This window comes from Arachis duranensis, chromosome 1 (assembly GCF_000817695.3).
Source record: "Arachis duranensis cultivar V14167 chromosome 1, aradu.V14167.gnm2.J7QH, whole genome shotgun sequence".
NCBI lineage: Eukaryota > Viridiplantae > Streptophyta > Magnoliopsida > Fabales > Fabaceae > Arachis > Arachis duranensis.
The window spans coordinates 3,738,419-3,752,641 of NC_029772.3; the positions used below are offsets into that span (position 1 = coordinate 3,738,419).

At 29.8% G+C, this 14,223-nt stretch overlaps 1 protein-coding gene across 5 annotated transcripts in view; it reads left to right on the plus strand.

Annotated features, from left to right (window-relative positions):
* The first annotated feature begins 236 nt into the window (after nt 1-236).
* LOC107472867 ((-)-kolavenyl diphosphate synthase TPS28, chloroplastic) overlaps nt 237-14,223 on the plus strand; it is a 63,130-nt gene continuing 49,143 nt past the window's right edge. For 2 of the 5 annotated variants that reach the window (XM_052259423.1, XM_052259436.1), the window contains exons 1-13: nt 237-289; nt 338-384; nt 899-993; nt 5,796-6,099; nt 6,196-6,379; nt 6,993-7,210; nt 10,666-10,786; nt 10,855-10,967; nt 11,426-11,652; nt 11,759-11,874; nt 11,989-12,087; nt 12,169-12,405; nt 13,093-13,216. In XM_052259423.1, the coding sequence (XP_052115383.1) occupies nt 258-289; nt 338-384; nt 899-993; nt 5,796-6,099; nt 6,196-6,379; nt 6,993-7,210; nt 10,666-10,786; nt 10,855-10,967; nt 11,426-11,652; nt 11,759-11,874; nt 11,989-12,087; nt 12,169-12,405; nt 13,093-13,216 (1,917 nt within the window). In that variant the 5' untranslated portion in view covers nt 237-257. Of the gene's footprint in view, nt 290-337; nt 385-898; nt 994-5,795; nt 6,100-6,195; nt 6,380-6,992; nt 7,211-10,665; nt 10,787-10,854; nt 10,968-11,425; nt 11,653-11,758; nt 11,875-11,988; nt 12,088-12,168; nt 12,406-13,092; nt 13,217-13,459; nt 13,962-14,223 lie in introns of those variants that run through there. The other 3 variants (XM_052259420.1, XM_052259428.1, XM_052259434.1) reach the window with 3 other exon arrangements.

The following is a 14,223-nucleotide window of genomic DNA, read 5'->3' on the forward strand; positions in this document are numbered from 1 at the left end:
TTTATATACTTAAAATTATTAACTTTAATTTAAATAAGTTGGAAGCCAAGGCCTATGCTTGCCCCTTGCATCCGTCCGCAGTTACTTGAGGATCACTCTTTCTATCTAATTTTTTGTCTGGGTTATGTTTTATATTACAATTCCAAATTAAACTTTCTTTTAAGGTTAATTGTAGTGTTGATATCTTTTGTGACCATATTTTCCTATAAATATGCTTGAAAAGTGTGCATGATATTTTGAGCCTATACTGGTGAACAATGACTTCTCAGCTTCCTTTCCATCTAAATCGCATGCCTCGTTGTTCTCATGTTACCCCACCTCCACCACCCAAATATAACTTTGCTTTCAAGTTTCACCTTCAATTTTCTCGGGTTTCTTTGTGGGGTATGCTTGTAATTTTGTATATGACTTTCGTTATCTTGTTTATTTAATTATATATTTGATCTGATTTAATTTACATAGTATTGAATATGTATGTAATTTAAGTGGTAAAGTCTTCATTTAAAATTCCAAATCTTTACACCTTAAGAAGTGATTTTAGTATATATTAAATAATAATCATTCAAGTGTCTTTAAAAGTATCCATTTAAACTTTTGAAATAAATAATTATATTTATGATATGATGATATTAGAATTTTTATAATTAAAAATTTTAAAAAGGAATGAAGCAGAAATTTTGCAAATTGAAAGGAAAGGAAAAAAAATAGTATTCTTAGAATATTTGGAAAATTTACTTAGTACTATTCGTGTTTCAGTTATATATAAAAAAAATTACTTAGTATTATTCATCATTTAAAACAAAAAGTTGATGTTATATATTTTGCTATAAATAACTTGTTATTGGGTAACGACACGCTTTTAATGAACCAATTGCTTCAAACATATATTTTCCAATAGGTACACGTTCTCACCGAATTAATGAAGTCAAACATGCCAAGAAATGTGGATTTCGTCCAATACATGCAAAATCCTCTCCAACTCTTGATTTAAAGGTGAATAAATTTCTGTTACTTTATCAAAACATTATTATTAAGGGACTTTTTAAATGTCCCTGTTAAAAAAATTTTTGTTTGTCTTTAGGTTTAGAAGAGAACATCCGTAAAAGTAGTATAAGATAAATAATTGTTATATATGTAATCGTCAATTTGTATTTAAATGTAATATTAAGTACTTTCTTTAACTTAAAAAAAAATAGGTAGAGTATATATTTTGTTTTTAACATTTTTAAGAATATTTTTAACGTTTAATTTATTTTAATTTTATTTTTAAAGTTTTTAATAAATTTTAATTTTATTCCTTCTGTTAAATTTTTTTTACGTTCAACGTGTAGTAGTCAATTTTTTTTAGATTTAATTACTCTATTAGTTTTTATAGTTTCGCAAAATTTTCAATTAGGTTTTTATACTTTTTTCTGTTTAGTTGGATCCTACACTAATTTTTTTTTCAATTTGGTCCCACTTAGTAGTAATTAGCTTAATTTTATAAGAACCAGACTAAAAAAAATTAGTGTAGAGATCTAAATAAAAAAAAATGTAGGGACCTAATTAAAAAAAAATTTTGTACAAGAACTCCATTAAAAAAAAAAAATATAAAAACCTAATTAAAAATTTCGCAAAACTATAGAAACTAACAGAATAATTAAACATTTTTTTTATTTTTACCCTTTTATCTCTATCCATCCCACCACCACTGTCACCAGTCCACCATGATGATTAGTACGCACACTCTCTAAATCCTTAACCCCTCGATCTATTCACATCTCCATCCACCGCCGATCTTTATAATCCTCGAAGAGAACCTTTTTGAGATTCAGCTGATCTCCAAACTATTGTTTTCAAATAATCTAATAAACACCATAGAAACACAACAGCACACTAATTGTGCTGGTAGGATCAGAGACGATAAAGAAGATTAAAAAACAAAAATCTTTGGGTTTTTAGAGGAGTTGGTTGATTGGGAATGAAAAGAAGACAAGAAAGAGGGGAAGAAGGGTGNCAACACCTTCTCTTTCTTTCCTTTTTTTTTAAAACAAAATGGCTGGTGGTTGCCGAGAGACGAATCCAACAAATTTTGTGTACGGAGACAAAATATATATAATATAATAATAATTTTTAAAAAAAAGATAGATAGGTTTTTGACTTTTTTTATTTTTGATAAATACATTTTTGATAAATTTTAAATACAAAAAGTTTCTGACTTTAACAAATGGAGGACAATTTAATCATTCCGTCTATTTGTCTCTCATATACTAAATGATTGGCTGATGTAGTTGAAACGGTGTCTAGGTGTTCGTTATAGTGCTACGCTGGAAGGGGTATAAAGTTCAACGGACAAATAGGTCCTTGCTGATGAAAACAACATCATTTTGCAAATAAAGGTCAGAGGACAAATAGACACAATAAAAACTAAATGATAAATTATTAAATTTATTAAATTTGAATAAAAAAATTTACAATTGACTTAGAATCTCATTCTTTCTCTAAAATTGACTTCAAACAGAGCCCTATCAGCTATTTTTGAGTTGCAATCCTTGATCCACATTCACTTTTTAAAGAAGAAAGAGAATGAAGATTCTAAGGGTCACTTGCAAAATTTTTTTATTCAAATTTAACAAATTAAATAATTTATCATTTAGTTTCTATTGTGTCATCAAAAGAGTCATGTTATATAATGTACAAAGTCATTTAGCAGTCACTATTCAGACGATGGAAGGGTAGAAATGACAACAAAACTTAATATTAGTGTGTACAGATGATTCATTAAAAAATTAAAAGATTTTGATAGGTAGACAATGACTTTTGTGAATAATGAGCTCTATAATTGACCTAATAAAATAAAAAAAAAGACTTCATTCCCAAATTACCTTCTAAATATAACACCCTACTACACAGAGCTTTACGCTTAAGTCGTAGAATAGGGGTAGTGTGGTGTTACAGACCTCTAATCAATAAATACTTATGTATAATAGCGGAAAAATATAATATACTAGGAGTATTGAAAAACGGGTAAAGCAAAATCGCAAAATAAAAAGCGCAACACTCAAGAAACAGAATTACTTGCATGCTAAGAATCTAAAGGTTATAGACATGAATAAGCGAAAGAGTGAGTAGAGAGCCAAAAATACATCATAACTAGCTCCTGACTCAGTCTGCGAAGCCAAGACTGGCTGGAGAATATTTACATACATATACAAGTATCCCAAAATATCCAAAATACAGAAATAAGACCCTAACTCTCCTTTAACCTCTGTGAAGGACAAAATAATCAAGTTTCTAAGAGAGAAAGCTAAGTACATATATACATAAACTGATAACCAAAATAACTCATGGACTACTCCGCTTCACGAATTCAGACGCCTAGCGAGGAGCCTCTTGACCTGCATCTGAAAATAACAACATAGTATGGGGTGAGAACCGGAGATTCTCGGCATGGTAAAAGTGCCACGCATATAATATATAAGGTCCTGGGAATGCCAGAGACAATCCTAGAACATCGACTTTCATATTAAAGCCTTAAAGTTCTAAACAGAAACCATAAAGGGGTAGGTGTTCTAAGAAAATCCAAACCCAACCTAAACCTAACTTCAACTTTAAACATGTCCACCTCTCCTCCGTTCCTCCATCACCAATGTTTTAGCAAAGACAAACAAACAGACAAGTTCAAGCACAAGTAGAAAGCAGGTAGTGCAAGTAACAAGTATACAATTAGCATGATATATATATATATATATATCCAGTTAAGCAATCTCAATTAACGCATAGCAGACAAAACAAACCAAATGCACATGATGTATGCCTGTCCTATGGCTGATGAGTCTCATCTGTCGATTATTAAGCCAACCCGACAAGTCCGGTTTGCTAAACCTTTGGACTGTCCCCCGACACGCTTTCCCAAGAGTCTATGCATAACTTTTTTTCATGTTATAAATTGCTCAATAGGGGTCAACCTTCCCGGGAATTTAGAGTGTCCGGTCACATCTTACATCGTAGGGTCAACAGAATATCGAGTATCGACCAGAAATACGTGGTGGCAGGCCACGGTACTTTACCCAAGAAAACTCGTATCTCAGATCAAATGAGTATATAATGCCACAATAACATTCATAACCATTATAAACTTTGCAAAAGCATATCATACATGCCATAAAATCATATATACTCCAATAATTCCTATTTCCATATTTGCTTCATCAATTTTCCTATTTTACTTCATCGCCAAGTTATCCCAATTTCCTATCTCCATCCTAATACTAAACCTCATACTATGATTTGAGTCTAAAATGATGAAAATAGAAGTTTAGAAGTTTAAAATTCGGTTTAAAAAATTCAAAATCTGGTTTTGCAGAAAACAGAGCCACGCGTACGCGTAGGTAGGTGTTTAGCTCAAGACGTGTACGCATCCCCTGGTTACGCGTACGCATATAAGCCCCCATGCCACATGTACGCGTCAGCCACGTGTACGCGTCAGCCACGCGTACGTGTGGATGCACGATTTTCCAAATAATTTTCACCAAGTATGAACTGCAGCTTTGCCATTTTAAATCCCAAACTTCCAGCACGCATAACTTTTTCATCTTAAAATATTTTTTTCTGTTTTTCGAACGGCGTAAACTTTACGAACCCAATTTTCATATAAAACAATTTTGAAGTCATTTGGAGGTCCGAAAGTCGAGTTATGAGTCGTCGAAGTTCGGCCAAAAAATCAAATTCCACAAAACATCAAAACTCGTTCTCATTAAAGAAAACCATTCTCATCTGAATATCAAACCTGCAATTATTGACAAACACAACCCCCTCAACACTACAACAATCATCATGACACACCATATATCAACCAACATTTTCATACATACACTTCCCAATACACCAACAAACCATAATTCACCAATTCAGCTTCCAATGTTCCTAATTAGCTTCATATCACATATATACACCTCACCTATATCATATCATGAATATCCATACATACACACTTAATTTCAACGCACATAACAAAGAAATCCAATAGGGTTTGAGGGTTCTCACCTCACCAACGGAAAATTGGGACAAGACTCGACAAGTTCACCAAGTTAATTCGATCCTAAATATCGAAATTACACAAAATTTCAATACCAAAGCTCAATGATTTTCGAAACTATAAATGAAAAAATTGAGGAAGAAAACGTGGATTCCTTACCTTACAATGTACCGTGTTTTGTAAAGTTTGACGCCGCAGACGCATGGCTGCAAACGGTGCGACGATCGGAGCTTCGGATTAAAAGTTACAATGATCTGAAAATTGAAAAGGGTTAGGTTTTTGGTGGCTTATTTGCTTTCTTCAATCTCTCTTCTCGGCGTGCTGGAAGGAAGCAAATGAATGGCAAATGGCTGAAATAATAATTATATATATTGGGCTTTAGGTCCGGTTCACGTCTGATCTAATCGGTTTAGTTTGTTTGGCTCAATTTTTGGACAAATTTTTTAAAATTAGTGTCAAAATTCTCGTTTTGAAGAGTTCTATCCTATTTTAATATAGATTTACATTTCTAATTTTTCTAATTAAAATTCGATTTATTGACTAATTATTTACTAATTTTAGCGGGGTTTACGCTAAACTATACCATTAGATAACCATCCGCACACCTAGTGAATTGAACATTCGACATATCTATTATTCACATTGTATAGTATTCTCATTGTCTATTTATACTTTTTCAAAATTAAAGTATATATTTGTCTATCGTATAAAAATTTATGTGTATTTTTGTTTATTCTTCTTTAATTAATTCGTAATTAATGTTTGATTTGTATGAAAGGAGGTGGAAACAAAGGAAATAAGAGAGAAGATAAAAGTGGTGAAATGTATGTTGGGGTCAATGGAAGATGGAGAAATAAGCGTGTCAGCATATGACACTGCATGGGTTGGTCTGGTGAAAGATGTTAATGACGGAAATGCCCCTCAGTTCCCTTCGTGTCTTGAATGGATAGCCAACAATCAGCTTCCAGATGGTTCTTGGGGTGATCCTAATTTCTTTTCACCCCGTGACCGTCTTCTTAATACCCTCGCCTGTGTTATTGCTTTCACTCAATGGAATTTGCACCCCCAAATGTGTCACAAGGGTAACTTTATTCTTACATATAATTTATGTGATTCAATAATGTTTTTTATATTCAATGAATTTCATTACTATAACATTCTCATATTATCACGTACAGGGCTTACATTCTTTAAGGAAAATCTAAGCAAGATTCAAGATGAGAGTGCCGCAGAAGCTCTAGTTGGTTTTGAATTTACTTTACCTTCTCTTCTTGACTTGGCACGAAGTATGAATATTGAAGTGCCGGATGATTCTCCTGTCTTAAAAGAATTATCAGCTAGGAGAGATCTCAAGCTCAAAAGGTATCACATGTTTGGTTAAGAGGAAGTAGTTAACATTATTCATGGTTAGAGTTTAAGTTGATAGTTTAGAATTTAGATCTAAGAATTTAATTTAAGATCTAAATTTAAAATAAATAATTAGGTGATGTTGACAACAAAAATTGGTTATCTAGCATCATTTTTTTGAGTAGTTCTTTTTTCAACTTTTTATTATTACTTGAGAGTAATATTTTGAGAATTGATCTGAATTTGTCGGTTGAATTAGGTTAATCAAAAACTGATTATTAAATTAGTTCAATTCAAACAAAAATCGATTGACAATGAACTCATCAAAAATAAAAAAAATTGATAAAAGAATTTGATTAATCAGTTCAATTTTTTAGTAGTTAATCAATTTAAAATAATAAAAATAAAAAAATCAATTTTTTTTAAATATTTATATTATATATAAATATACTATTCTATTCTAATTAGTTCATTCTCAATTAAATCTTTAAATTTTTAAATTTTTAACTTTATTACTTCAATGATCAATTTAATTTTCAAAACTTTACCGGAGAGAATATCATTATTAATTGAGAAATTGAAAACTAAACTGATATGATATATATATCTATACTACTTGAATGTTTAGAATACCAATAGAAATTATGCATAAGGTGCCCACATCAGTACTCTATAGTTTGGAGGGAATAATGGTAAATTTGGAGTGGAAACAACTTTTGAAGTTGCAGTCAAAAGATGGTTCATTCTTATTCTCTCCGGCGTCCACAGCCTACGCTTACATGCAGACCAAAGACGAAAATGCTCTCAAGTATCTCCACAACACTGTTAACGTTTGTAATGGTGCAGGTAATTAACAACACTACCCATATAACACTTTCTCTTTTAATTAACTTTAAAGTGTATGTTTGTAGAATTGATTTCAAAAAAAAAAAAAGGTTAGAAGAATTGATTTTAAAGTGAAGTTATTGTGTTTGAAATTTTGCATATATATAAAATGGGAAGAGTTTTAAATGTACCGAAAAATATATATAATATATATTAATTAAAATCAACGGTTAAAATAATTGAAACACCAATGTTTTTAGTATACTTAAAATTTTTCCTATAAAATGTAATCTCTAATGACTGTGTGTCAATACTACAAAGTTAATTTGTAAAAACAATTTTACTTTTTTATCTTTTTCGTTGAGGAATTTTTAAAGCAATAAAACAACACTTAAAACACTAATGAGAAAAAGGTTACTGTAGTATTTCTTTTCTTTTAACAATTTTGGGGTGATATCAAATCCTATACCCACAAACTACGCAAAATATATGTTACAAAAAAAAGGATAATCTCAATACTAAAAAAGAAAAAGAAAAAGTTGGATCATCTTCTTCATTCATCACTCATCTTCTACCTCAGATGTCTTCTCTATTAAACTTCATTGGAATTCAGAAAATCATCATTGACCAAATTTAAATCATATTAGTTAAAAACTTCAAATCATATTAGTGCTAGATTTTCTAACGATTATTAAATCTATTAAGATTTTCATTTATTGCAAATAGTGAAGCCAAAATCTTCTTTATTTTCTTCCGTGTTCTACTTCAAGTGGTCTTCCCTAACACCTAGAATCTTAAACAAAATATCACTGCAAAAAAGTTGTTGAATACTTTTGGATTTACTGGCTAATTTATTAAAAATTCTGTTAGTAACTTGTTTACTGTTAATTTTAGCGGTGGAATAAATTTAATGGTATAAATTTTGTCAGTAATTGTTTGTTAATGAATTTTTTGTTGTTGTTAATTATCGACGAATTTAGCGGCAGATATAAACTTTTAATTATGTAATTCTGGAGCTTGGTACTGTTGGATTTTTTTCTGATAAATCCAACAGTAATATATTATTTATTATTAATAATTAAATTAATAATTACCGGTAGATTTAATCGACAATAAACTTACTTTTTTTTTTAAATTTGTTTGAAAATTCAATGTTTAATTTTAAATATTTAAATTTAATAATTTCTAAACTAACAAAATTTAAAATTTTACAACTTATAATAACTTTTAGTTGAAAGTTCACAAACAAATTTAAATATTAAAGTTTATTATTAAAAAAAAAGAATTCAATTAAGCAGGAAAATCAAATTTAAAATGTACCAAACCTCAATTACAAAAATTAAACAAAATTAAATCAGAAATCGAAAGAGCAATACTAATGAGTATTAGAGATTAGGCTATACTAATACTACTACATTATATAAAGAATCAACCATACTAAACTATTTATGATACTAACAATTAACTAATTATAATAAAAATAATATATAAATAAACACACAAAACATAATTATATTCTAATATAAACCTTAAAATATCATCCAAATTAAAAATTCTATATCAACCAAAATGTTATATAATCTCATCTAAGTTCGCAGCAATCAAATAACAAAAAAAGTATCCAAACAAGATTAATAACTTGGCAGCAATTGGTATGCAAATAATAACAGCTAGAACAATAAATAGGCAGCAAGAACAATAACAGTTAGGCAAATAAATTTAATAATTGCATATCAAAAAATTTAATAACACCTAACAAAAAATTAGCAATAGAATTATTAACAAGAACTGAATAATTATTAGTAAAAAAATTAATAAATCAACAAGAACAATAACAGCAACGGTAACAATCACTAACAAATCAACAAGAACCATAATAGTAATAACTACAAGAACTGAATAATTATTAGCGAAAAATTAAGTAATCAAGAACAATAATAGCGAATAAATTCAATAACTATAAGAACTGAACATTTATGCAACGACAACATAAAAATCAACAAAAAAAATTAACAACAAGAAGAACAACTAATAAAGACTGAAGTAGAACAATCAGCGACGAGATGCTGAAGAAATGAATCGAGTAACAGAGTTGCGCACTATACCTAAACGCCAGAAGGAATGGAGCTGGAAACGAGCAAGTCTGAAAGTGACAGCGACGAGAGACAGAAAACGATGACAAGGCGACGGCTGAGCTGGCAGAGTGGCAGACAGAGGAACTCGCAACTTCAAGCTTTGGGAGAGGAAGGGGATGCATCTCGGAGAGGGAAAACATGAACTAGAGAAAAAGGCGATTAGAGTTTTTTATTTAAAAAAATGAAAACAAGATGGAATAGGAAGTAGGACGAGGACAACCTACTTGGACGACGGAGAAGAGATACAACTTCGGCGATAGAGGAAGCGGCAGCATAGCTCTTCCAATTAACAATAACGGAGACGGAGGGAGCAACTCCTTTTGAGGCAATAAAACACGATATAAGCGACTTGACACAGAATTTGAAAAAGAATGGAGGTAAAAAACGCTAACGGAGGGTGGCCAGATATAATTGCAGGAGAGAAAGAAGAGAGAAAAAAATGGGAGAGTGAGAGAAAAAAAAAACTAATAACTTTTTATTTGATGAATTTTTTATTATATCTACCAATAAATTTGTCAGTAAACTCATTACTAATATCCAATGCTAATTCTAACAATAAATTTAATGATCTTTAGCATTTTTCTTTTAATGTATAATTTTGAGAAGATTAAAAAAAATGATCTTTTTCACTACGAGAACACACTCCGCAGTGGTTCTCACTTGGTTGATGACTTGATGTCATACATTTCATTAAAGAAACTTGTGAAATTACAGTATCTATCCATGTGGTAAAGATTTTAACTTTTATTGTCATTAAATTATTAAAATAAATTTCAACTAACTCCTAATAAAATTAAGGTCAATTTTATGTTATTTATGAGTTTGCATTTAATTTTTGTTTAACTTATTTTTATAATAAATTTTAAATTTTTAAATATTATTTATTTTTAAATTTTTAAATTAAATATTTTTTATCTTTTAATCATAAATTAGGCAATTATACATGGACACCATAACAAGCATCTTAAAATTAATGACTATAATAACTATAAAGTGTTTTTAAAATTAAAATTATATGTTTTTATACTTTGATAATATTTGATTAGTAATATTTAAAAAAACGTTACTAAATAATAAAAAATATTATTTTAATTTTAGTAATATTTTTAAAATACTATCACCATAGCATAAACAGTTTTAGAAATATTACTATCACTAAAATAATATTTGATGAGAAATTTTAAAGACTAACAGATTTTGTAATTTGTAGCCATTAATTAATTATTATTAAGCTAAATTTTAATAAAAGTGCAGCTGGTTCTTAAACTTTCTCTTTTGCCAAATGTATGATGTGGGTTAAAGTTGATACTTGATATGTTTGATTTTTTTTTTTTTGGCCAGTTCCAAACTCGTATCCCATAGACTTGTTCGAGCGGAGTTGGACCGTTGATCGTTTGGAACGTCTCGGCATTTCAAGATATTTTGAGCCGGACATTAAAGATTTTATGACGTATATCTCAAGGTAAGTTCATGGGATTATTTGATTTAGATTTTCAGTGACTTCAAATATGGAAAATTGTATAATTTCAGATATTGGACCGACAAGGGTCTTGGTTGGACAAGAGATTCGGGGGTTCCAGATATTGACGATACAGTAATGGCATTTAGGTTACTAAGGTTACATGGTCACCAAGTTTTACCCGGTAACTTTTTATTATTCATATATAGAAAATAAAACAAAAAACTATTTTCTACATTTTACTAAATTGTATTTTAATTAAGGTTTAATTACTCTGTTAGTTCTTATAGTTTCGTGAAATTTTTAATTAGATTCCTGTACTTTTTTTCTTTTAATTGGGTCACTACACCAATTTTTTTTTCAATTGAGTTTCTATACTTTTTTTTCTTTTATTTGAGTCTTTACACCAATTTTTTTTAGTTGGATCTTTATATAATTAAGTCAATTACTATTAAGAGGAACCTAATTGAAAAAAAAAATTGGTGCAATAATCCAATTAAAAAGAAAAAAAGTATAAGTACCTAATTGAAAATTTCGTGAAATTATAAGAACTAACAGAGTAATTAAACATTTAATTAAATACAAATATGATTATATATAATATATGGTTCCAGAAATGATTAAAGTTATTAAATTTGGTAGATGCACTCAAGCATTTTGAGAAAAATGGTGAGTTCTTTTGCTTTCCTGGAGAAACAAATCCGTCAATGTCAGCAACATTCAATCTTTATAGAGCTTCTCAGGTGCTTTTTCCTGGGGAAATGATTCTTCAGGATGCCAAATATTTTTCCTTCAAATTCTTATCAGAGAAGCGTGCGTCTAATGAGATATTTGATAAATGGATCATCACAAAAGATTTAATTGGCGAGGTATGTTCCAATATCATTCCCTTTAGTTAAATTTGGTCATAAATTATATTTTTACTCTTTAAATCAATGCCACTCTTTTTCTGATGGTAATAAATAATATTTATAGGTGAGTTACGCGTTGGATGTGCCTTGGTATGCAAGTTTACCGAGATTGGAGACAAGATTTTACATAGAACAATATGGTGGTGAAAACGTTGTTTGGATTGCAAAGACACTTTTCAGGTAGAGATTCTTTAATCGGCGAACCAATAAAAAGTTAAAAGGAGATAGATATTTTTGTCATCTTCATTTGAGTAGTTGCTTTTGTTCATTTATGTATTTGTTTTTTGTGGGCAGGTTGCCTAGTGTGAACAACGAGATTTATCTTGAACTTGCCAAATTGGATTACAGCAAGAGTCAAGCAGTGCACTCTGCAGAATGGGAGAAAATCCAACGGTGAGGCACTCAATTATTATTTTATAAGATATGTGTATTGAAAATTGACGTGCTTCTAAATTTTGCAATGGAAATTGTTAGATGGCACTCGGAAACAGGATTGGAGGAATTTGGAGTGACCAAAGAGAGTCTTCTCCAAGCTTATTTTGTGGCAGCAGCTTGCATTTTTGAATCTGAAAGGTGGTTAGAGCGACTCGCATGGGCTAAAACCGTAACTTTGATTCAGGCATTCAAGTTCCATATCAACCATGATGAAGCAAGCAAGGTCATTTTAGAACAACTCAATAACAACTTTAACAGACAAGACTTGTCAAACAGGTAAATAAATATTAGAGAAAACGACAAATAAATCTTTAGCCTTTCAGTCCGATTAAGTTCTCGAAAATTTAAAAATACATTTAAATTCTTGACTTTCTCAAAATCTAGACACATCGATCTCTCTATTTACTTGGAGATCCAATGGAAAAATTAAATGTAACTTCTATGTACTAACCTGGCCGATATACAAACGTACACGTGAAAGAATTTTTAAAATGAGACAAATTAAACTCAGAGATCGATATGTTTAAGTTTTGAGAAGGTTGACAACTGCTAGAGACATACCTTTTATCGATATTAGCCAACATTTTTGGTTAATACTTTATTTTTATACACTTAGGAGTTAAACTTTATTTTTTAGCGTTTAAAATGGAGTATACAAAGCATAGAATGTTTGGCTAAAAGTTGGTAAAAAATAATACTTTTAGAAAAAGTTTAGGAGACCAACAATTTTATTAAAATTTGGCCAACATGTAATTAGCAAAAGGAAAATAACCAATTTTACATCATTAAATGTAATCTCACACCATTAAAAATACTAATAATAACTAATTAATAGTTACAAATTACAAAATTTACTGCCCTAACACTCCTCATAATTTTATTCGTCAGGTAACATTGCTCTTTATTCTATTATACATCTTTTAGAAACTTGAATGTGTGGTGAATATGCAACCCATGCTGCAGGAGGCTTGATAAGAACAACAAAAACGAGCAACTTCTTGGGATTTTGCTGATAACTCTTCACTATCTTGGATTGGAGTTTTTTCAAAATCATGGACGAGAAATTTCCCATTATTTGAATCAAATTGTGAGTTTTTATTTATTTATTTATTTATTTCTTGTGATTAGAACACAACAAAATTTACCGTTTGTTTGTAGTTTAACAAAACATTTTTTTATTTTTATATTGTGAAAGGTAAAGGAAGAAAATTTTTATTATTTTTTACAAAATCTTAAATAGAAAATATTAAAAATAAAAATAAAAACACAATGTTACAAATAAGAGAGGTTAGTCTCTCTTTTGAAAATTTGTTATTCCTGAATTGGTCAGTGGCAGAGTTGGTTGTTTAGTTGGCAAAATGAAGGAAGCAGCTCCAAAAGAGAAGCAGAGTTGATTGTGCAAACTATAAATTTAATGGCTGGTGATTGGTTACAAGAGCTACAGCTAAATCCTCAGTACCAAATATTACTCAAAGCCACTAACAAAGTCTGCCATAAGCTCAAAGATTACCAAAGTAAGAAGGGAAAAAATGAACTGAGTATTGCAACCAAAACCGCCACTACACCAGAAATAGAATCAGAAATGCAAGAGTTTGTGCAAATAGTGCTCCAAAATTCCCAAGATGGCATTCAGAGCTCATTCTTCTTGGTGGCCAAGAGTTTTTACTATGTTGCATATTTTGACTCTCAGACCATTATGTCTCACGCTGACAAAGTCCTGTTTCAGAAAGTGATGTAATAAATTAACATATTTCACTTTTTCAGTGGAATATATAGACTTGAACCTTTTAAGATGGGAACCCTAATATGCAATAAAATAAACCATCACAGGCATGGACATTTTATATTTTCTTCCATTCATTCACAATAGTCTAATTTTTACTATACATTATTCTACAAGGAAAATTCTATGGTGGCATTGGTTTTGGTGGTTAAGGTGGCATAAATTTGACTAATAAATAAAATATTGACATATGACAAGAAAATTAAATCTAAAATTAAAATGATTTTTTCTCTCTCTTATAATTTCTTATAATTATTTTTATCAAAATAATTTTTTATAATTATTTTCATAATTATAAAAAATAATTCTAA